This window comes from Drosophila pseudoobscura, chromosome 3 (genome assembly GCF_009870125.1).
Source record: "Drosophila pseudoobscura strain MV-25-SWS-2005 chromosome 3, UCI_Dpse_MV25, whole genome shotgun sequence".
In the NCBI taxonomy this organism is placed as follows: Eukaryota; Metazoa; Arthropoda; class Insecta; order Diptera; family Drosophilidae; genus Drosophila; species Drosophila pseudoobscura.
Window position 1 is genome coordinate 13,113,026 of NC_046680.1, and position 23,316 is coordinate 13,136,341.

The window sequence follows — 23,316 nt, forward strand, 5'->3', positions numbered from 1 at the left end:
GTATATTACATATATATAGAGTTATTCTTTTAATGAGATCAAGTCATATAGCGCATTATCTCGCGCAGAGCATAGAGTAACTCGGCCTGATTGCGGGCTTCCATTATCATCAGATTCACATGAACCTGTTGAGAGGTAGATAGCGAAACAATTAGTTGATAAATCATTCCTGGTGTGTGGATCACAAACCTTTTCACTGTCCTGCAGCTCGACAAGCACACTATCATAATCCTTGGTGGTAATACGCTCGGGAAAGCAACAGGCTGTCTTTATGAACATTTTCAGCGGTCGGACAAGCAGCTAGCGAAAAGCAGTTTCATCAATGAGTATAATCGAATAATAGTGAAAAGCCAGGCAAAATCTTACCTGATTCACTTCCCCATAGTCGTAGTCGTCGTGACGGATGCCGTATATGCACTGTATATAGTTCCAGATGGCCCGTCGGAACTTGGAGGTGTCCACATTCTTGATCCCACCCATGGTGCAGTACGTGAGGTTGTAGGCCGAGCGGAACTTCTCATCCAAATAAGTGCCCACGTCGTTGTACAACCTATGGAGTAGAGAGGACGAAAGTCAGCTCTGAATGAGTGACGTTAGCTCGACCACATACCCATCCACCAGTGAGTAGCCGTGATCCTCCCAGGAGTAGTCCTGTATGCGAAACGTGTTCACATTCTCCGCTCCGCGACGGGCAAAGTCCTGGTAAATGAAATTCGCATCGTCCACATAGTGAGAGATATTGGGGGGCAAGGCCACCGCCGGGCCCGGCGTCACGGCCGCCAGTTCGGCGGTCTGCATCTCCACGTTCTTGAATCTGCTGCTCAGCTCCGCCTCGCTGCACTCGTCCTGGTTCTGGGAGAGCACCTTCATTCGCTCCATCAGGGCCTCCACACTGATGCCGTGCTGCTGGGGCAGTTGCTGGGCCGTTGCTGCAATTCAAGCGGATTAGTTTCAACAGAGTGGGAGGCAGCCATTGGCCGTTAATTGCCTACCCAAATACCCATTGAGGGCCGCTGCACCAGCCCCACCACCGCCAGCTGCACCACCGGCACCATCTCCAGGTGCACCTCCGCTTCCATTGTTGCTCGCAGCGTTTTGGGTATTGTAATCCGGCTTTGTGCCGCCGGCGCCGCCGGTGTTGAGTGATATCTCACCCAAAACTGTTTTCTGGTGGACGGGGGTGGTGGTGGTCTGTCGGACGATGGTTGCCGCATTGGCAACGGACAGCAATGGTTGCGGTTGTGGTTGTGGTGGTAGTGATGGTGCTGCTGCTGCTGTTGCTGTTGCCGGTGCCCCCAACGTGGCCGGAGCACTCTTCAGTTTGGGACTAGACAGGCCATCTAGCTTTTGTGTGAGGCCGCAGGAGAACACAAATGAAGACAGTGAATGGAAATGCGATAGCAGGACCATCGCGTGCACGACCTCCGACAGGGACCAGCTATTTATTCCCTTTGTCAAAAGCTGTATCGAATTATCGACGACAGAGGAAGGATACTCATTTAATATTTAGTTGCACTGCGAGCTGTCTTCATGTCCTTACCTCAATGTGCTCCTTGCGCAACAGCCAGGGACGATGGGCTAATATTTTATTTATATCGTATATGGCACGTAGTTTGTCGGGGATGTGGTCCAGTCCGCGCAGCCACTCGCTGCTTCCGCCCTGATTGATGAACTCCTTCTCGTAGCGCTTCACCAAATACGGACACTGGTGTCGGGCAGCAGCCTGAAAATATACAGATCAGAGCAGAGGATCACAGGTCTATTCAGAGCTCGGTATTCAGGTAACATTTCTCTTCGCACTACGTCATTTGTTTTGATATCTTTCGGTAGCCTTGGCCTCAGATTTGGCCCCCTTCCCACCACGATCCATGCTGAGACCTAAACCAACAGAAACACCGAAAAACAATCCAAGTGACCCACAATCAAAGATCTCCCAGGGTGCGGACCTGGGAGAGATCATCATCATCGTCATCGTCATCGTCATGTTGAACACCTGAATGTGCTAAAAATATTTTGAATCTTCTGGCCTTTGTGTGTGTGTGTGTTGCTGCTGTGACCCAAAATGAGACAAAATATTCAAACATTCAGAGCGTAGGCCCCGTAGTCCATTGTTGTGCTCTATTCTTGTTGTTTTTGTTTTGTTTTTCCTTACGATCTATTACGATCTATCTGCTGATGCTGTTGTTGTTGTTGTTGTTATTGTGGTTGGGGTTGTTGTCATTAATGCTTGTGTGGAGCGCAGAAGCCTAATCATGGCACAGTGCCCCGCGACATGGGATCGTAAATCTTAAATAATTTTACCCGCTCTGTGGATCCCGTCACCTCCCCGCCCCCCTTTGGAGCGTAGGACACCAACAACACACGCACACACATCGTTTGCCATTTTCTGACACGAATTGAACGATGGTCTCCATTATTTTGCTCAGAGGAATGCCAGCAAATGCCAAAGTCCTCTGATACGACATATATGATATGTATATACAAATTCGTAGATATGTACATAAGTTATCGAATTTATGTTTATTTTTATAGGCGTACGCACAGCTAAAATAATAAATCACAAATCTCTCTGTATATTTAGATCCGTTCAGAGAACGTTAACCTTTTATGGACCAACAAAATTGGCCAAATAATTGCTAAATGCATTTTTCTATAATTTGTAATGGTGTTTTCGTATTTTGCTTTCGATTTTCCGCGGGACGGACGGAAAATGTATTCGCTTCGGAATTCGGGGGTGGGGTTCAAAGTCCGTTTGGAACGCCCTCGATTGCAGCGATACATACGATACATCAATTTTAATTACGCATTTCTTTTACTAATTTGAGGTTTTTTTCGTTTTCGGTCGACCCAAAAGACTTTTATTACAGCAGCAATATGATTTTTTGTTCCGATTGGAAATGATTCAATAATAATTTGTCGATGATCGATGGAAGAGAGTTTCTATTGTCCGAGATTTGTCTTTGTAACTTTTCAGCTTTTCAAAATGTAATTTTAATTCACCAGCGTACAGGGCTGGTGGAGGGTGAAGCGGCAGTCGGGGAATAGAATAGGAAGTCATTAGGTTGCATCAAAGTAGACGCAAAATAGCACAAATTCATGCTAAACACTATTAATGTATAATTCCATTCGATAGAACAAGGCAGGGGCAATAAAGAACCGATGGTATTGATAATTAATAACTAAAAATATGCAGCACACATTCATATGATATCTATGTAAATAGAGCTAAAGGCAAAAGAACAGCAAGAAGAGCGAATGTTTAACTGTTCAAAGCCAGCAGCAGGTATTTCGGTAAAGCGCACGATCATAGGCAAAAAGCAGACAGACACGAAGAAAGAAAGAGTCGGAGCGAACAGCCTCGTCCTCTCATCTTCCCTTTCGCGCCTTGTTCGCGAGAGAGCAATGAAGTGCAGTTCTAAAGCGCAGCGAATACGAGTATTTGGAGCGGAGCTTTTCGTTCGCGCAGTATACATACATACATATGTATGTACATAAACAAACACTATTAGCGGGCGCCCGAAATGATGAGTTGATATTTTCCCCCTATCGAATATGAAAGTTTGGAGCTTTAGTGCAGAGGTCCGACTTCTCCGTCCGTCCAGCCGTTGCAAATGTGCTCTGCTGACAGAAGCAGCTGCAAATGGACTTCAAATTTCCAGGCAATTTTAACAGTCAGTATCCTATTCAATCGGCTCCTACCCGAAAAAAGCTGCCAGAAACTGCATACGGTTTTGATCTGACAGCGGCGGCCGTGTACGTGCCTCGAATGGATAGGGATGCTTCGAATGAGCCGCCGGGCAGAAAAAAACAACAGATATGGCAAACAATAGGCGTGCAATAGCAATAGCGCCTTTGTCTCTCTCATACATCGAGCCAAGGGCTGGATGGTTCTGGACAACCCGATTAATCCGCAGCCAGAACACAGCCGTAGCGTGGCATTGGCGTGCCGTGGAGATACAATCAAATGCGATTGTTTTCCCAATTTCCGAACTGGTAATGTTAATTAAATCATTGGCACGCGTGCGCCTACCAAAAAACACATGAATAAAGAGTAGACACTCACAATTATGGCCAGATAGTATCTGTAGTCGTTGGGCAGGGGTCCGTCGCCCTTCATGATGAAGTTCTGGGTGCGGAGAAAGTGATCGTGAAAGTGCGGATGGTAGCCGATCACCTGCGTCACTTGATCCAAATCGTCGAGATCATCCATGTCAAAGTCTGTGCTTGTGGCTGCTGAGGAACACTGTGGATGGAATCGAGAGTCGTAATTGGAAAATTAGTTGAAAACTAATCGAAGGAGTGCGGGGAAAGTGCGGGGAAAGTGCATGCAAAAACAGGCTTAACTTTTGCTCAAAAGTCAGCTGAGAGTCCTCTTGCAGATATTGGTTGCAATTAGGCTTGCCGCAACATACACACGACCTGTTGCTGCCTGCCACAAATGAATGAAAACTTTTGCCAAACTAATTTGATATTCGAGATACGGCACCTACGAGTATGCATGTAACAAGCCCCCCAACCACCCCACCGTCCCTTACGCTCTTCCGATGAAAGCAGACTTCGAAGGCTTAAATAGAATTGCTTTGCACCTATTCATTGCCCACTGAATGGCTGGAATCAATAAGCCGTTGCCATAGAAATTCTGTTCGCCTCACAGCCTCCTCGGGAAGGGTCCGATTTGTATTGCATTCCGCCGTTTTCGAGGAAAAAAAAAACCCGCGATGAAAGGGCACACAGCAGGAGATTGAAGACAGTCCTTGGGGAAACCCACCACAAATAGTGAAGATACAAGATACAAGATACATTTACTCCAATCGAATGCTGATGGTGTATTTTTTAGTTTATTTTCCTGTTGTTGTGGTGTGTGGAGTGGTGCCACAAACTGGGACGATGTTATTAAACGTTCAATGACTCCCAACGAGAGTGGGCTCCGCCTCTAGTACATATGTACGTATATTTCTATTTTAATTTCTTGATAGCACAATCTCTCCGGCACCATATAAAAAGCGAGTGCGTAAATAGTATGTACATATGTAGTAGATCCACACACATGTATGTACATATGTTTTTGTGTGCTTCGTTGCAGTCAGAGAACCATTCGAGGGAATAGTTGTAGCCACCAAAAATGGTAGTTCCGATATTTGCATAATCAAGTTTAGTGTTAACCTCAGCCACCGCAGCCGCCACCGCCACCGCCCCCGCCACCCACTCGACACCCACTCGACACCGACACCGACACCGCTCAAAGTCACACCCGTTTGAGGCGCCCACGTTCCAGAGCCAGAGCCAGTGCTAATTTCATAATTATTCCATCGAATGAATTAAATTAATAGCCACAAAACGGCACTTACGACACTCGGACAATCGGACACTCGGATGCTCACGAGTGAGAGAAATGTAAATCAGCTAACAACAAAAGTGCCCTGGCTTTCACATACATAATTAATCGAACCGAATGTTCACTAATTAATCGAATGAATGATTAGACGTTATGGGAGCTGTCGGATATAACAAATGCCAAACAAAATTGAAACCAGAGTTGGTCCACAAATCAATTTGATTTTTGGGCAAAAAACTATTCGCAAAGATCTTTAAAATCGGCTTATGAATATACCTTGAAGGCCAGATGGAGGGAGGGAGAGAGAGTCCTGGTAATTGCCCCTGAAATTTAATTAAATACTAAACTTTGACTGCACTTGTTGACTTCCATCATCATCGTCAAAGTTCTGCCATGGAAATAATGGACACCCACACAGACTCAAGGCAAGGCAGGGCCAGGCTAGGGGATGGGGTAAACCCGTTTGGAAAATCAAACTAGTTTTCGCCTTTGGCATACAGCGCACACACACGACCCAGTCCCAGACCCAGTCCCAGTCCCAGACCCAGACCCGTTCGAGCAGCGGCAGGCAGGGGGCGGGGGGTGGCTTAGGCTTAGGCTTAGGCCAAGTTTAATATTGGGCATATGCAAGGGGCATATGTATATTGAAAAAATAATTATTCTAGCTGCATAGTAATTGGGTAGCCTAGATGTACCAACAATCAATGAAAACGATCGAAGGAGATGGAAGCACTGCACGCGGTCCTGAGGGCGCACACGGGTGGTGTATGTAATGATGGTGTACGGGATGTTCGATAATTAATCCCTGGTTGAGGTTGAACCTTTGTGCACCCATTCAGGTGCATGATTATTAATTAATGCGGAAATCCTTTGGATTGCCAGGAAATCAGACAAAAGACTTGGGGGAAGTGTTTCAGAAGCTTCGGGCTGTTAATTGAGATCAAGTGCGGATAATTGCATACTGCAGAGGATTTGGAGAAAACTGAACACATTTCACACCTCCAGGAGCGTCCTACTACCGTTCTATTCGGGGCTCAAAGCTTTTATTCTCTCTGGGTGTACAATACGAGCACTTACACTCACCCTCTCTCTCTCTCTCTCTCTGTCTCTATATCTCCGCCGGATGCAACGCAGCTCTTTACGGTCTTGGAGCTTATGTACGTATGTTAATTGCGGGCAATTAATTTCAGTAAGCTAATCTTGATTTCCTTTCCTCTTCGCCAAGACAAATTAATAAATTAACATAATTAACGCAAAGCAGAGTGGAGCGGAGCGGAGGGGAGGGGAGCGGAGTGGAGTGGAGCGGCGTGGAGCAGAATGGAGCGGCGTGGACAGTACATTTTTGTGGTGTAATTTAGCTCTGAAATATGTATCATTGTTTTCCATCCACACCACTCTGGATACTCTCTCACACACTTGAACACTGAGCACTACTCATATTCAATCACTCATACACACGCACACTATGCGGTACGTATACTATTCAAACACAGTGTCAACACACAACCCCACAAACAGATTAAAACAAAAGCTGGTAAACAGGCAAATAAATTAGCATAAATGGTAGAATGCCATAGATGGAGGCGAAGAGAAGGGAAGAGAAGTGAAGCGAAGCGAAGAGCGAGGGACGGGGACGGGGACACGGATAGATAGGCAGACAGACGACAGGGAGATAGACTTATGAATAGTGGGGGCGGGTGGATGGCGGGGGCCACGAAAAACAATAAGTAGGTAAACAAGTAAAGTGGAAAAAACGTCAGGTGTTGTAGAAATGCACACGAGAGACAACAACGACGCGAACAAAACAAAACAAAAAAAAAACACACACACACACACACACACACAAAAAAGCAAAACCAAAAACCAAAAGCCGTGCCACAACGAGGCGGAGAATACCCTAAGAATTGAGAGTAAACCAAATTTATGGTATTCCCAGGCGCGAAAGGGGGATTTAAATGTGTAGAATATCACCCAAGAGGCATCGCAATTTTTGGATCTCATAGATCTACATAGATGTATGGCTTATAGCCGAATAAAACACTTTCCAATACTACAGCTCGAGTACTCGAGTACAACGGGAAACAAAAACAACATAAACAAAATAAAATAAAAAAAAAAATAAAGCTTCTACTCGCGTATGAGAAAAACAGAAATTGTGCAAGCGTTTTGTTTGTGTTGTGTGCCTGTGTGTGCGTAGATAATAATAAAGACATGTCTAGACGTGATAAACTATTTTTCCTACAGGCCACAACCACTATCACTACTATATACCACATACCACATACATATGTACATATGTATGTACGAGTTCGATTACAGTTTTGCCCTGCATTGAATTGGCGAATATTTAATTAGATCTACTCGTATTTACTCTGTGAATAGCAAACAACAAAGTGTGTATGCACCGATTGTTGACACAAACAATCGTTGCTGTTAATTAAATTACTGAATTATTGGCACATTTTTTCTCATATTATGTTTTGCAATAAAAATCCCGAACAATGCTTTTATTGCTCCTTAGATATGCAGCTAAATCATATTTTGCACTCTGTTTTTCCTTATTGATTGACATTTTATGGCCAGACGGCGACAGACAAACAGAAAAACAGACCAACAGACAACCCATCTCCCCAGAGCTGGGGCCGTGGCTGGGGCTCCCGCCAGTCCATTATCTTCTGCATGAAAGGGGGGTGGTGAGGGGGGAAATGTCAGGTATTGGATAATCAGGGAGGCAGCGAGACTCAAAGAGGGTAAATAGCATCTTCTACAGGATTGATGAAATTGATGAAATTCCTCTTCTATTTCCATGCTTTTTACCTTAAATTTACATCATTCTTTTCCCTGGCGAAGGCTCTTCTTTGTCTTCACAGGTTAATGGCGATTATTTCGAAAGCAAAAGAATCACCTTTGGCCTTAATTAATTAATCTGAACCTCTGAACAACGAGATATATTGGTTCGGTTCGCCAACGTTTGAGTTGTTTTTCACATCATTTTTTAGCGGCTCTTTAACAAAAATCTATAAACAAACCCCACCTGCCGACACTCAACACATTGACCCACCTCAATAACCATCTGTGTGAGTGATTGGGCGGGAGGGGGGAGTGCCTTCGTCTACCCAAACTCTACCTAAGCTGTCTGGCACTCAGAGCGACACTTTGTCTGCTGATAAAGTGCCGCACAAATTATTAGGTGAACAGAAGAGAACACCCGTCTCCATCCCCATTTCCATCCCCATCACCATCACCAGCCTCTGTAGGACATTGTATTTACGAGGCATATCAAATGTCGGCAAGTTTCTCTGTGGCACTTACAACTCTGTGGCACATCCCTTCAAATATATGTATGTAGAAAATACTGTCATCTTCCACTGATAACCGCCCACTGATAACTCTCTCATTCTCTGTCTGTATGTCGGACAATGCAAATCGCTGGACAAATGGCAAGTGATCCGACAAATTCTATATTTAGCCAAGGCAAGGTCAACGAACTATCTAGAACTACCCATGTACAAGTGTATACCATGTATCTGCATCTGTATCTGTATCTTTATACTCGTTTCGTTTCGAGTTACTTGCATTAATGAGAATGCAGCAAGTATTTTGTTGACATCCACGGGCTCTGAGGGGCAAAGTATAAAGGAAAGCACATCTCATATAATTACGATAGCCCATCCAATCAGAACGAAAGATACGATGAAAATATTATACATTATACGAGTACATATACGAGTAAATTTTAGCTTTTCGCTGGAGGGAAGGAACTGCGTATCAAACTGACTTATTCACTCATTCAATCGCATCTTCAATTATGCATTCGCACTGCAATTCATTTAGTGGATGCGTCAATCAATCAATGGCGAAAGCCGTCACTCCGTCACTCCGTTACTCCGTTACTCCTTCACTCATTCACTCCTGCAATCACTCATTAACTCTGTAATTCACTCACTCAATCAGTTAGTGCCTTTTCCGCCGTCACTCACTCGAAAGGCGAAAGCCTTTTTGGACTCTTGCCAGCGGCGGGCGGGCGTACATCTGTTTATTTTGATACTGCTCTCAGGCCGCAATGACTGCCTGACTGCCTGACGGACTGACGAACTGACGGACTGACGTACTGACGCTGTCCCCAGGAGTCAACACCAGCCACCAACCCCACCCGGCGGCCCCCCGCCGCCGCCCTGCGGATAATGTATTTTTATACAATTTATATTTATTGCGTAAATAAAATTCTTTGCCTTTTCCTCCGAGGCCTGCCCGTCTGTTGCCGATGGCCGATGGCCGATGCCCTCCCGCCTCTCCCCCCTCGACAGATACGCCCAAGGGGGTCTCCGCTGGTAATTGCAATTATTATTTATTATGATTTCCTCTGCTTCGATTGCAAATTGTGCAGCCGCATTCCCATCTTCTTGCAGCAGATCGAAGCTCAACAATTGAAGAATGCCCCATGATTGCGACTCCAGAGCGCCTAAATGCTGCCCAAAAAAAAACCACAGATATTCACCAGCCAAATGCCGAAATTAATTGCATTCCCCAATCCATAATTAGTGTTCATATTTGCATATATTTACTATAGTTAGTCCCCCGACAAACCGCAAAAGCGTTGATTAAACCAAACCGAACCCCCCCCACCCATCTCTTGGCTCCGATGCTTTGCCTTTGTTTCTGTTTCTGTTTCTGATGCTCTCGATTTCAATTAAATTCAAGTCGCAATTTGCCTACATTTTGCCTGATTAGGTGACCCAGATACTTGCAGCATTTTTATTATATTTTATTATGAAAAAAAAAAACATGCTAAATCGCTGAGGTTTCTGCGTTATCTTTGGCCTGAAAAAGAAGTGCCAAAAACTATTCCACGAGGGACTGCTTATCAAAATGTGAAGGAAACCAACAAAAGGGGTGGGGGTGGTGGTGGTGGTGGTGGTGTTGGGGTGTTGGTGCTGTTACTTATCGGGGTAGAGCCCCAGCGACACCCAGCCCAGCCACATAGCACCTGGGGCACCCGACTTTACGGTAATAGTTTTCATATTATTTTCGTAGTTGCCATGCTGCTAATTAAATAAACACAATCCCACAATCCCACCAGCACTGGGAGTACGACTCTGTGCAACTCGGGGAAACAACGGAAAACTCTGGGAAATGCAGACAGCAAAAAAAAGTTATACGCGTTCGCTGCTTCTATTCGCTTTTTCCAAATGTTTCCTTCCACCTCCTGAATTTTGCTTAATTTCTGCTCGGCGGTTGAAACAAATAAACATGCTTCTTTGGACTCCGGACTACGGACTCGGGACACCGGACTGCACCCAATTATGTGTTGTTTGCACATGTGTGGTGTGGGGTGGTGTGGGGTGGTCTGGCTCCACTGTGCCAGGGACCTTTGCATAATTTATTTTAATAGATTTCGCTTTAATTTGATTTAATATTCATTTGCAACGTCGCCTATTTTGTTGCATGACATCTGTGCTGTGTCTGGCCGTTTGCTTCAACAATTATCCGTAATTCTGTGTCCTGTAATACGATATCCTGGAAAATACTCTACTCTACTCTATGTTTAGTGTAGTGCTAATGATTTTCTGCTTGGCTGCTGCCCCATTCTGGGGCATAAATATCTGATTGAGTTGCATGGAAAATTGTGGTGATTTTGGCCTTTTGTGTTACCGGATTTTGTTGGCCTGCCAACAATGCAAGGAGGCCGAATATCGTTCAACTTTGGCATCGTTGGGACTGCCTGCAGCCGAAACAAACATATTATGGAATTCCCCAAATATTCGTTAGGATTTTTGTGATGCCTTGATGGAAATCAATACCATTGATGGCTGTCTGGTCGTCTGGTCGGGCGCCCCATGTCCTCAATTAATTAAAAACTATGCAACCATACATCAGTCGATGCACCAATAAAAGCAGCCAGGGTCTGGCCCCAAAACAACTGAGCTTCCCCACTGAATCGGCAAACAAGTAACTTTAAATCAAGTGAAAATTGGTTGAGGTTGAGTGTATCTGACAGGCAAAAATATTATTATTATGACTAGCCGTACAGCTATGTACGTGTACATGCGAGTATGTGGGTATATGAAAGTGGGGTTTTGTGTACTTACATCTTGTGAGATCTGTCCCATATCCGCGAAATAATCAACAGCGTAAGACATGAGTCCAACTACAACTACAACTACAACAACTTCAGGCTTCAGCTGCAGCCTGCAGATCACACAATAAAACAGATATCAGAACCAGTTTGCGGTTCAGCCACAGCTACAGCTCTCTCGTCTTTTGTTTATTGCCTTTATCGGGGCAGATCCAGTGGCCAGTGGCCAGTGGCCAGTGCCAGTAAACAGAGTCAGAGACCCAGCCAAAGATGGAGCCAGAGCCAGAGCCACTGAAAGTGGAGCACAGCAACCGAAGCACTGGAAGGAGGCTCGTCTGCGGATTGCTCGTGGCGTATCGTCGAATCGAGTCAAACCAGATTTTGGCTTTTACGTTTTTGTTTTGGTTTTCAGATTCAGTTTCAGGGTCTCTCTCTCTCTCTCTCTCTGATGCCACAGCCACTGCCAACTGCAACTGCAACTTCAACTTCAAGTCTTTCGTCAGTATGCGGCTCTCTTAGCGGGTCACGAGGAGTCGTTGCTGAGAGCTGGCTGCTGGCTGCTGGGTGCTGGGAGTCAGGTCAGTACCTCTAGTCGCGGATTGTGGTTGAGACACTTGTAAGTGTAGCTGCTTTGTATCCGCAAGATGCTCTGATTGCCCCTGTTCCTGTCTTGATTGCTACTCCGGTCGACACTTGCGGCTTCTGGGCTCAACAGGTTGTTGCATAAGCGATGGCTCTTACTGTTGTTTTTGTTGGTTTTCATTTGTCGACTTTTGAAGAGGAATCGTTTTCCCACTTTCCCACTCATCCACTTATCCTTTATTCGCGCTGGGAGTCCTTGGCGAGGCTTTAATCAGCAACTAAAATAGAGAAAGATTTCGAGATTTTTCGAATCAAAGTTCATAAAATTATGTGTCAATTGGTGGTTAACTTTCAATTAATTTGGAAAATTGACTTTTTCCTTTTTCCCCCGGAAATGCCCGCTTATCCAACAAAAAACTTCCCGCAGCAACAGCATGGAGATACATATAGGATCGTATAGGAGGTATCCAACTTCAATTAGCATTCAAATGCCAGTCAATATATTCAACATTTCGTTTTGGTTTTTTGCTTTCAAAAACAAACATCCAAAAACAAGCCCCAAAACACACACAAATTCACAGATTATTTCATCGGTGAGCGAAGATATAGATACACTTTCCTTCGAACCGATTCGAATTTCAGTCGAATTTTGGTTGCTAACTTTTGGGGGAAAACATATAAAATAGCCATGGGTTTTTCCTAGAAAAACGAAACATTTTCGAGATCTAATCTGAGCAGTTCCTCCCTCTACCCTCTACCCTATACCCTATACCCGATATCCTATATCGTATACGCACCTACAAGACCGCAAAAGTGCACGGCAAGTGTGAATGGGAATATTTGGGGAACGTGTTTTTGCCCATGCCTCGATTGCCTCTTCCTGGGGCAAGGTAACAAACAGTCGCAAAAAACACAGACAAATAAAAACAAATATGAACCAGAAACTAATCCCAAATGTTAACATAGCATAGTATTTTTGGCATGCAGACGCAAAGTGGCAAACAAATAAGCAGACAGCGGCAGACACAAATCAAATACAGGCCAAAATTTGTAGCTGCAACTGCGAGGGGCAGGCAGACAGGCAGACGGGCAGACGGGCAGCGGGCGCGACGTAGTTGCGAGAAACAGATGATATTTCTCACTGGATAAACTTTGCTATCGGTTGCCATTGCCTTGGCGGCATCCACATTGCCGTCAAACGTCACGCGTGACATTGTTGTTTGTGGGGGCGGAGCAGCGGGAGTGTGGGGGCGTGGGGGCAACAACGATTTTTGTAACTCAAGCATCTGTGTGCGCGCTCAAATGACATAAACAATGTTACAAAGTTTCCTATTAACAATTGTTTTTATTTTATTATTGTTAAAGACAACGCCACAGGCATACCGGATACCGAATAGCGAATAGCGAATACCATATACTGAATATTCTGTGAGTGTTGTGGCTGAATGCTTCAGTAATTCGCCCAAAGTCAAGCCAAATCGTACCCTTGCATTACTCCTTCGCTTTTATCGGCTGCTAAAAGCCAAAATAATCAAAAAATCAAATGTGTTGCAGTGCTGAGGGGTACAGTGCAGTCAGTAGCTGTTGCTGTTTCTGTTGCGAACGCCATTGCGTATGAGCATTGCCGTCACGTATACGCACTGTTAATATTGTAAGCCGCTTTCTCGCTTCTCGTTTGCCTCGAACTGGAGTTCAACTGGAGTTTCGTACGGCAAAAATCAATATAGTTTTCATCACGAATGTTCTGTTGACTCCCACGCGTATATTTTTACATTTCCAGATTAAATTAACAGCCCCCGACGGTTGTTGTCTGCCTTTTATTCTGCGGATTGACGGGGGGCTTTTGAGGCCGGCAAAGGATGTTTAGAAAAATCGAAAAATTCCACAAAAACCGTGCCTGCGCCGCACACCAGTCGGTGGATGGCGTCTTGCTGTGCGGACATCGGGTCACAAAAGAATGAATTCCTTTGACGCTCGGCTTGTCAAATCCATTCAAGGGACAGTCCATAGGTATACCCATGTCCCACTAATCAAGTGTTTTTATTTGTGATAAATTAAAGTTGATTTAGTAGCAGACTGCCGCTCTCTGTCCTGGCGCCATGTGCAGCCCCACTTGCTGCTCGGGCAAGTCGCCCATTGCCCGGAGGCTGCAGGCGATCAGGCAGCAGCGAATGGAGGAGGAAGAGGCCCTGAGAAGGCCCAAGCCCGTCATCTGCACGCCGGAGAGCGAGCTGTACGCCTACGGGGAGATCGAGGCGATGGCCGAGCACATCATGAAGGTCTGCCAAATGCGGCCCAGGATCGGGCTGATATGCGGCCACTTCCTGCGCCAGCTGGTCGACATTATCGAGGAGCCCGTGCTCATACCGTTCGAGGACATACCGCAGTTCCCGGTGTGCTCCACGCTGGAGGGCGCCCGCAACCACCTGGTCGTGGGCACCGTGATGGGGGCCACCGTGATGGCCATGCAGGACCGTTTCCACACCTACGAGGGCTACCAGCTGGCCAGCAGCGTCCTGCCCGTGCGCGTCATGAAGCTGTGCGGCGTCCAGCACATCCTGCTGACGTGCGCCGCGGCGGCAGTGAATCCCCAGTACGCCGTGGGCGACATTATGCTCATCAAGGACCACATCAACATGCTGGGCATGTTCGACAGGACGCCGCTGACGGGCGCCCACGATCCGCGCTTCGGCGTTCGCAAGCTGGCAATGACCCGCGCCTACGACAGACACCTGATCGAAAAGAGCCTGCAGATCGGCGGAGAACTGGGCTTCGACGACTGCCTCCAAGTGGGTGTCTTCGGTTGCCTGTGCGGCCCCACCTGCAAGACGAACGCCGAGGGGGAGATGCTGCGTGTGATGGGCGTCGATGCTGTGGGCATGTCCCTCGTCCACGAGGTGATTGTGTCCCACCACTGCGGCCTGAAGATCTTCTCTCTGGGCATCATTACGCTCGCCGCCAGCAAGGACGACGAGCAGCATGAGGTGGCGGAGGCGCAGGAGACGCAGGAGACGCAGGAGATGGAGATGCCCATGCAACGCCTGCAGGCCTGCACCGATCTGATCTCCCGCCTCATCTACTGCATCCACAACAATCTGTGAGATATCCCAAAAATAGATTTCTTTACCCTACCGCCAGCCACTCGATTGCGCTGTTTCTGTTTCTCTTTCTGTTTTTGTTGCTGTTTTTGTTGCTGCTTTTGTTTTGCTCTTAATGCGAAGTGCAACAAAGCAACAACTGTTGCCAAGAAAGCTCTCAACGCGGAAGCAGCGACAGGTGCAGCTGTTGCTGGCTACCCCACCACCCCACCACCACACAACAAGGGGCAAGCGGAATGGGGGCAGAGTGGAGGCAGTGGTAGGTGCAAGTGTGCCCGGTGTCAAGCTGTCTAATGGCCCAAATGGCCAGCGATAAAACTGTCAAAGTATTGGGAGCACAGCCCAACCCTCCCACCAACACCACCAACACCACCACCACCACTCGGCGTATACATAATACGCTGCATCCCTACTCTCCCGTGGGCATACAATCAATTTACGTACATTTAATGGTAATTACCTACAAAAGAGCCATCTGCAATCAGAAATATTGGGAGCTTCATCCTCTCAGAGTCTTTGAAAATTCAGTTTTGTGGATTCTGCACGGTTTTCTTCGTGTGTAAAGGACATTTATGCCCCCCAAAGAGGCTCTCCCATAATTTTGTACTACAACAATTCATTCCCTGGTGCTGTAATACTGTACAGACATTGTGTCCTTCTTTATGACAATTAAAAGATTTGAACTTTTTTGTACACGTACTCGTATTCGTATTTCATTCTTTGTGTGTCACATTTCTGCCAATTTCATCATTGCCCCATTGTTTGTTGGGGGCCCCAAGTCGATGACGAATCATTAGCCTCCTCCCCACGCTGATTCTTTGAGTATACGGCTATATATATATATATGTGTATATAGGAAGAGTGAATGGGGGGGGGGGGGGGGGGACGGATTGACACGCGCATTTTGTTTTTGCGATTTGTTTTCCTACTGCTACTCGTAGATCGTTTTCCCCCCGCTTTAATTTTCTCAGCCAACTTGTGATTTATGCGATTCTGAGCTTTTGAGATGCGGCTAGTTCAACGACCCGCACAAAAATGATGATTGAATTATCGGCGAGTAATTGCACAAAAATACTCCTATCTACTGAATGTGGTATCTCCACCTGTCCACCTGTCCACCTGTCCATCTGCACTCTTTTTTGGCCAACAGTTCAGTGTACTGTGGCATTGCATTTAATTTTATTTGAATTTAAAAATATCAAAGCCATTCGAGGCATTTGTGCGTTGAATATCAGAGTGGCAGCAATTGAAATGCCCCTGCCACAGCGACGCTGCAGCAGCAACAGCAGCAGATGATTGCCAGATACGTAGATATGTGGATACAGATGCACAGATAGTCTGTATATTAGATACAGTATAGGTTGTTGCGCAGCAAATAGTTTTGGCATTTCAATTGCCTCGCCTCGTCCCGCCTCGCCTCGTACTCGTACGTGCCACATCTGCCCTGCCACAACCAAAACAAAACAATTTAAATGGCATACAGCTACAGCTGCCACAAAGATTCTTTTGAGGCCCAGTACTAATTATATCAACTATTTGCCATTAAATAACTCAAATATTTAATACTTTTCCGTAAGCCGTAATCAAATTGTCAGCTTTCCAGATTCATTTGTGCAAAAGAGAGATACTTTTGTATCTACAGCCAAAAGAAAAGGGGGGACAACTCTCTGCATCTGTGGTTTGATCTCAAGCAAATATTTAAGGAGGAGCAAAATGTATGTAATCAATAAAAGGTCTATTATTTAATGTGAAAGCTCGTATACATATGTATGTCGAATTTCTGTTGACGTCGCGACGTTTCATTACGCTTTCTGATAAGCAAATAAAAGCATTCAACCACAAATGCCAAATGCCAGCAAACGCAATACAAAAAACAAAGTATATAAAATGATTCAGCGTTAAAATGTGCAACATTTATTCTAGAATATTACACAATACTACAGTATATTCCTAGACCAGCCTGTTGCTAGGCCCGTGACCCGCCTCCCCTGCATCTGATCGCCTTATCACTTGGGACCATAAACCAGAAATCATTAGATTAGATTTTGGTCTTCAAAGGGGGAGAGCGAGAGGAGAGAGTTTAAGCCAGGCCAATCAATCTTTATTAGTTCACAATTAGGTTAAACCCAACACACACAAAACACTTTCAATGGCATCTGCTTTCATCTGGCGCTAAGTGAATCACGTTTTGGGTTTCGCTCGCTCCTTGGACATGCTGCAAGGATTCCAGACACCAAAGACCAGTGTCAGAGCCATAAACGAAAACAGTGTGCAGTTGGAATGTTGTACAATTAAAAGTTTCCTTGGCCGGAACGGCTTGCCGAACTTAATCCATTGAAAAGTCAAAGGAGACCGCATAAGAGACCACCCCTTATTAATGGATGTGGCATTTCTTAGATTATATGTACATATGTATATCCCAAAACGATGCACCCTTCCGACAGATACCCGCTATATAATTTAATAGTTGCAGCTGCACTTGCAGTTGCAGTTACAGTTTTTTTTTGTTGGAAGTTCAGTCACCCCTCGCTTTGCGGCCATAGAAGTGACGACTGTAATTGCTGCTGTTGTTGTTGTTGTTGTTGTTGTTGTTGTTCTGTAGCAGCCATTGGCAATTGTTGCTATTTGCTTAACTAATACATTGCACAAGCGACGTCAAGCGACGACAAACGACGGCTGAAAACGGCCCGTTTTGAATAAATCATACGACTCTGGTCGCCAGGTCGTATACTCAATGACAATTACATTTCGTTAAGGGAATTGAATGGAATGTGACGGGGGAGACGTGGGTGCGATATATACACACGTATGTATGTTTGCAGATATCATTATTCAATGAAGCGAAAACTCCCAGAAAGCTCAGACTCGGACCTCAAATTCCAGACAGAGACTGACCCCCACCCTGACCCTTTGCGGAGCGGCCCCTGTTCTGACAAATGGAGATCCCACATAAAAGCCGCTTACAATTTATTGGAACATTTAACGAGAGAGAATGCACACATCTCAATCACTCCACTCGAACATCAAGCAGAGTTCGAGTGATTTCCCATACACTCGCATAACCGAAATAACCGCTATAATGCGCCTGGCAACAGCGACAAATGGAAACAAACTACAACAGCAACAGCAAAAGCAAAAGCAACAATCGCAAGCAACAGTTGTTCGCTTGAAGAGTGTATGAAGCAATAAGTGAGCGAGTGTTTCAATCGCTGACTGAGTGGGTGAGGAGTTTGAGTGTGTGCCGTCGGAATTGTAACTTGTAAATTGTACAAGTTTTTTACAATTGTAAATTGTATCATAATTGTTTCGTTCAACAACCCAACAGAACAAGCCAGACTCTTAACAAATTATTGAAAAATAAAATAAATCAAGTAAAATTCAGTTTTAATCCTGGTTACAACTTTTAATGCTGATTTTATATTCAGAATATTTAATTTTCAATTATTGGAAATAATTGGAGTTGTCCCCGGCTCAAGAGGAGATTCAACAGAATTTTACTGTTGGCTTGATAGCCACAAATAACTGGAAATTCTTGGGTATTCCTTCGAGTGCCAACATTTTCTGGCATAAGGACGGAAAGAATCGAGTAGAATAATTACAATGCAAATGTTGTGAGCACAACGAAGAACGAAACAATAGAATGATGGCGTGCAGACACAAACAAAGTTAAGAAATGTTTCGAACAAAACGACATAAAACAAACAGCAGCGTGAGAGTGAGAGGGACAGATACACGATACAGGGGGAGAGTGAGCGCAAAACGTGCCTAATTTAGATTTTCTTGCGGTAGGTCAGGTCATGTGCCAATTTCCTCAGCTCAGAATTGTGTGCTTCTTATGGTGTGCGCCAGGGACGGGACCACATTCGATGCAAGAACATTCTCCTTCTGGCCGACGACAGCCTTTTCCTTCTGGCTAAAAACTGATTATGCTTGCCTTCAGCCAGTCATTCCAATTGCAAAACCGCAAATCAACAGACCTTTTGATTGGGACTGGGTCACAGGGTCCTGATCTAGTTTTTGGGAGTTTTAGCCAGAAAAAAAGGGTTCCCTCAAAGGTGGAATTTTTTGATTGATGTTGCAGGTACTGGCCCTGGTCAAGGCAAGAAAATTAGTGGCTTCATTCGAAGCTGGCACATTGGAATCCCATCACATTTCCTAGAATGGGGGTCGAGACTGTGGAGATGCGTCTGGCTCACAAACATACAAACCAAAAATACACCCTCGATATTAAAAACCAACTTTGGGGGGTCTCATTTAGAAACTGAATGCATAAAAGTTGGGGCTCTGCGTTCGTTGCAAACATCTGGTGTAAATCATCATACTCTACTCTATAATAGGGTATCAAAATACCGAAGCTGGTTGGGTTTCTGGTGATGTTCATGTGCCGGGCCTGCCAAGAGGGCGCTGCATTGGAAGCCTATTGCTGTGTATCTGTCTGTGTCTGTAAATGGTGCCCCTGGCGAGAGTACCGAGGAAATATGTATGTATGTATGTGAGATACGGCTATCGATACGGCAGACCATTTGCAGTTTTTTTTCTTTTTTCGGAAAAACTAGTTTTCAGTAGAGGCGGAGACGAGTTTAATTTGAACTTAAATTTTCATCTTAGGAAACTTACCCATAGAGAGCGTCGGCAAAACAGCTCATTTGCTTCATTTGCTTGCCTTGCTGAGAGAGAGCGTGGATGGACAGGGAGAGCAGAGCGCAATTGAACCACGGTGCAGGGAAGCGAGTGTGGTGATCAGCTCTCTGGCGCTCTCAATGCAGGTTAATTGTTGTTGGTGCAGAGAAGTGCAGTTGAAGAGAGTGACGTGACCGCCGTTAGTTTGGTGCTTGTTGATTCTGCTTTATCGGGTCTGTCGGACGCGAGTCTCTTTTGCTTTGTCTCGCTTGCTTGCCTTTGGCTTCTCCGATAAAGCGACACACACACACGTCGATTTCGTTACGAGTTAAATGTGTATGTACGTGAAGAGTATGTCTTTTTTCGGTGATAACAGACACACTCGAATACAGTTAGTTTCTGGGCGCGATGGGTGTGGTGTAGAGTAACAGTAACTAATTGCAGTAAAATACAACAGCCGCGAAACACAATACGAACGAGGGAAGAAACACTGTGGAATAAATAAATATAATGCGTTAATCAGAAATCTATACATACATACATATGTACACATATGTATATTTTGGAGATCTCGGAAACAGTTTCGAAATGGAAGCAACAAGAACTAGAAAACGGCGCAAAGTTGCGCTGGTGTGACTTGACATGCGTTCGTTTGGCCCAAGTTGTTTATATTATACATTTTGGAACATTTTATGGATTTGACCATATTAATTATGTAAGAGCCGATTGCACTTGGCGCGAAAAAATAGAAATAAAGAGCAGGCTGCCACCGATAACAATAATAGTTTAAATTTAAATTTAAATTCAAGAAATGGCGCGTGTAGCAGGGAGAGGGCGCGGAGCACGGAGGAAGGCAGGGAGCATCACTTAATTTGTTTATGCGGCTCGTCGTCTATGGGGCTCACAGTCTTATTTATGCTTTCCTCTGTGTTATTGTTGTTTCTCTTTATGCTCTTTTTTTATTCTCTTTTTGTGTTTTCGGTTTGGCTTGTTGTTGATTTCTGTAGTAATTTTCCATGCAATAACAATGATTCTCTGCTTTTTTCGGCATATTATCTTGAGCGCGCGCTCTTTTCTTGTTTCTTTTAAAATTTGAATAATTCTGGAACGAAGAACAACGCCAATTTCAGCACCGAGAGCACACACACACTTAAACATAGAGTAGGGATAGTTTGGGGAAATTACCAGTTAAACAAAACGATCAAATCAAACAAACTAAAAAGGGAAAAACTTCTGCCCGTTCTTCGGAACACTCTCTTGTAAATTAAGCGTAGCCTAGACTTGACTCTTCTAGAAAGAGGTGAAGAGAGGGTGCGGGCTGCTGCTGCTGTTGTTGCGTGCGAGCCTCGCTGTGTGCACTCGGGAGCAATGACAACCGTTACGCGGCAAGTCGAAAACAGAAATGGGGAAATCTCGCGATGGAAAGGCAAACAAACAAATACAGAGTGCACATTCGGCTTGTTCCGTCGGCTCGTTTCGTTTTCACTCGGCCAAAAGCTGAACCAACCAGCTATCTCTTAGTACCAGGGTATGACTAAACAAAGGTAAGGCCATCCATCTCGTTGTCTGAGCGACATAGGCACTAGATATGACTGGAATTATGTCCCTCTGAGTAGGAAACTACCCGATATAGTTATTCCATGCGAAGCACGAAGAGCATGCCAACACACACACACACTCGCGTGCAATAAGCTTCTTACGCGAGCAGGGCAGCGGGAAGATAGAGGAACTAGGTGGAAACGTTGGAGGGGAAGTGAGAGTGGAGCAGCAACAGGCAGGCAGACAGAGCTGTTAGTGTTGGAGCAACGAGTGTCAGAGGAGTGGGGAGGGGGCCAGGCCAATCAGCACATGAAAAATCGTACGCTTCGACCAGGACGTACTTTTATAAGGTGACGCATAATTAGAAGCGCTCAAGCGAAAGCAGTTTTGTCAGAGGTAATATACATACATACATACATATGTATATACGGAGCACACCTAAAATTAATTTGTGAATACTAGTTTTAATAATCATCAAGAATGAGCCGTTTGATAAACACTTTTTCTATGCGCCACCTCATATAAATACACCTTGACTCCGACCAGCTGTTGCATGCGTTCTGTTGTACCCTACACTAAGCGGAGAGACTAGGTAGGCTGTCTGTTGACGCTCAGCAAGCACATGCAAATAAGCTTTTTTTCTGCGCTCATATGCTTCTCCTTTTTTGTTAACAGTTGTTTTTCTTTTTTTGTACGTTTTTTTTCATATAAATATATTTCATATGTGTATATATGGGTGACAACGACAACGCTTTATATGATTGAACTCTTAAACGGCCGAAGCTCCCTTGGCACCCGCCTGTCATCTGGTCCAACGAACACAAACAGAAAGGCTCATAAATGATGTGCGTGTGTGTGTGTGTGGGAGAGTGTTGTTTTCCTCTCAGGGCTGGGGCCATCATATGAAAAGAGGCGTCACAGCAAGGTGCAATCTCGACTATCAAAACAACTGATGCATACGCCACAGCGCTCAAAAGAAGTCTATACAGAGCTAACCAAACAATCTATTAAATGGCAACGGCAATGGCAAGTGAAGCACGTTAAAGTATCATCAGACGCTTCTTGCAATAAATGGTTATAAATCCGTCCCGTCATTGTTTCTAGAATAAATAGCTGCTAAATCGTGACACAATGAATTTAATCCCAAAGGAATGAATAAGCACAAGCACCATTTTGAGTGCAAAGTTCTGTTGGGAACTAGTATTGGGCGAAGCTGGGAGATTTGCATTTAACAGCTTGCTCTTATCAGTAGAGTAGACCAACCAGCATGATAACAGCACGGATATGTACGTACATACATATGTACATATGTTTCTATATAGATTATTATTGATTAATAAACAATTTTCTCACTTGTACCACGAATACTCGTAAATAGCTCTCAGTCTTAGGCTGCTTCGTTGCCTATACATACAGACATATATGGAACTGTGGAACCACTCACATACACAATGGCGACGCTACTGATAAGCAATGACCGATTTAGTTCTATAGTTCATAAAGTGATAACTAGCATTAGACACACAATTGACCCACAAAGTGGAGACGACAAACATCAAATGGTTGTGTCTCAAATATCTATGAATATTTCTTTGAATGGGGAATGGGGAAGCGGGGAAAGCTCTTCCTTAACCAAAATTGCAATGCAACAAGTACATTCGTACTATATGAACATCTGTGAATCAATATTTAATAAAATAATACTCACTTAAACAGAATTTTTTTATTTGAGTGGAAGGTTTCATTATTCCGATTGAATGGCCCTGAATCTCAATCAAATAAATGTCGAAAATTTTAGTAAAAATCCGTGCGATATAAAATTCTGTACGCAACAAGTTTCAAAAATACATGCAACTTTTTTTAATAAATCCCCGTATCAACGCGGGCGTGGGATACCTTTGAAATGTTATTACATGGCCATTTTTTGCATACACAGTGGTTTTTTTTACCCGTCGTTATTGCAGTCCTTGCAGTCCTGTTGACACTCTGAGCGAGGAGGCGGATTTTTCATCGCTTTTGAGAGGCGTACGAATGAATATATTTACATGGTGCAGTGCACACAATTA

General features: G+C 44.7%; 2 protein-coding genes across 4 annotated transcripts; one reads left to right on the plus strand and one right to left on the minus strand.

The window, feature by feature from the left end:
- Sesn (Sestrin) lies at positions 1-21,181 on the minus strand. Of its 3 annotated transcripts, none has more exons than XM_033379239.1 (10): positions 20,897-21,171; positions 19,709-20,201; positions 11,425-12,271; positions 4,064-4,243; positions 1,541-1,723; positions 993-1,461; positions 611-929; positions 367-550; positions 190-300; positions 1-125 (listed from the first exon to the last, which is right to left on the minus strand). In XM_033379239.1, the coding sequence occupies exons 3-10, from the start codon at positions 11,473-11,475 to the stop codon at positions 39-41; spliced, it is 1,584 nt and encodes a 527-aa protein (XP_033235130.1). In that variant the 5' UTR covers positions 11,476-12,271; positions 19,709-20,201; positions 20,897-21,171; the 3' UTR covers positions 1-38. The 3 variants fall into 3 exon arrangements, with proteins under 3 accessions (XP_033235130.1, XP_033235131.1, XP_033235132.1); XM_033379240.1 differs by lacking the exon at positions 20,897-21,171 and adding an exon at positions 20,263-20,286; XM_033379241.1 differs by lacking the exon at positions 4,064-4,243 and having other exon boundaries at positions 20,897-21,181.
- On the plus strand, positions 14,003-15,134 carry LOC4804525 (purine nucleoside phosphorylase 1). Its single transcript, XM_001361037.3, has one exon. It carries the CDS (start codon positions 14,093-14,095, stop codon positions 15,092-15,094), a length of 1,002 nt encoding a protein of 333 aa, XP_001361074.2. The 5' UTR covers positions 14,003-14,092; the 3' UTR covers positions 15,095-15,134.
- Positions 21,182-23,316: the final 2,135 nt, after the last annotated feature.

Bases quoted from the DNA above. Each gene is read 5' to 3' on its own strand.
- Sesn (XM_033379239.1), bottom strand. From the start codon at position 11,475: ATGTCTTACGCTGTTGATTATTTCGCGGATATGGGACAGATCTCACAA. The intron at 1,462-1,540 runs GTAAGGACATGA...AATTCGATACAG, and splicing joins TGCGCAAGGAGCACATTGAG to CTTTTGACAAAGGGAATAAA. The intron at 551-610 runs GTATGTGGTCGA...TCTACTCCATAG, and splicing joins GGCTACTCACTGGTGGATGG to GTTGTACAACGACGTGGGCA.
- LOC4804525 (XM_001361037.3), top strand. From the start codon at position 14,093: ATGTGCAGCCCCACTTGCTGCTCGGGCAAGTCGCCCATTGCCCGGAGG.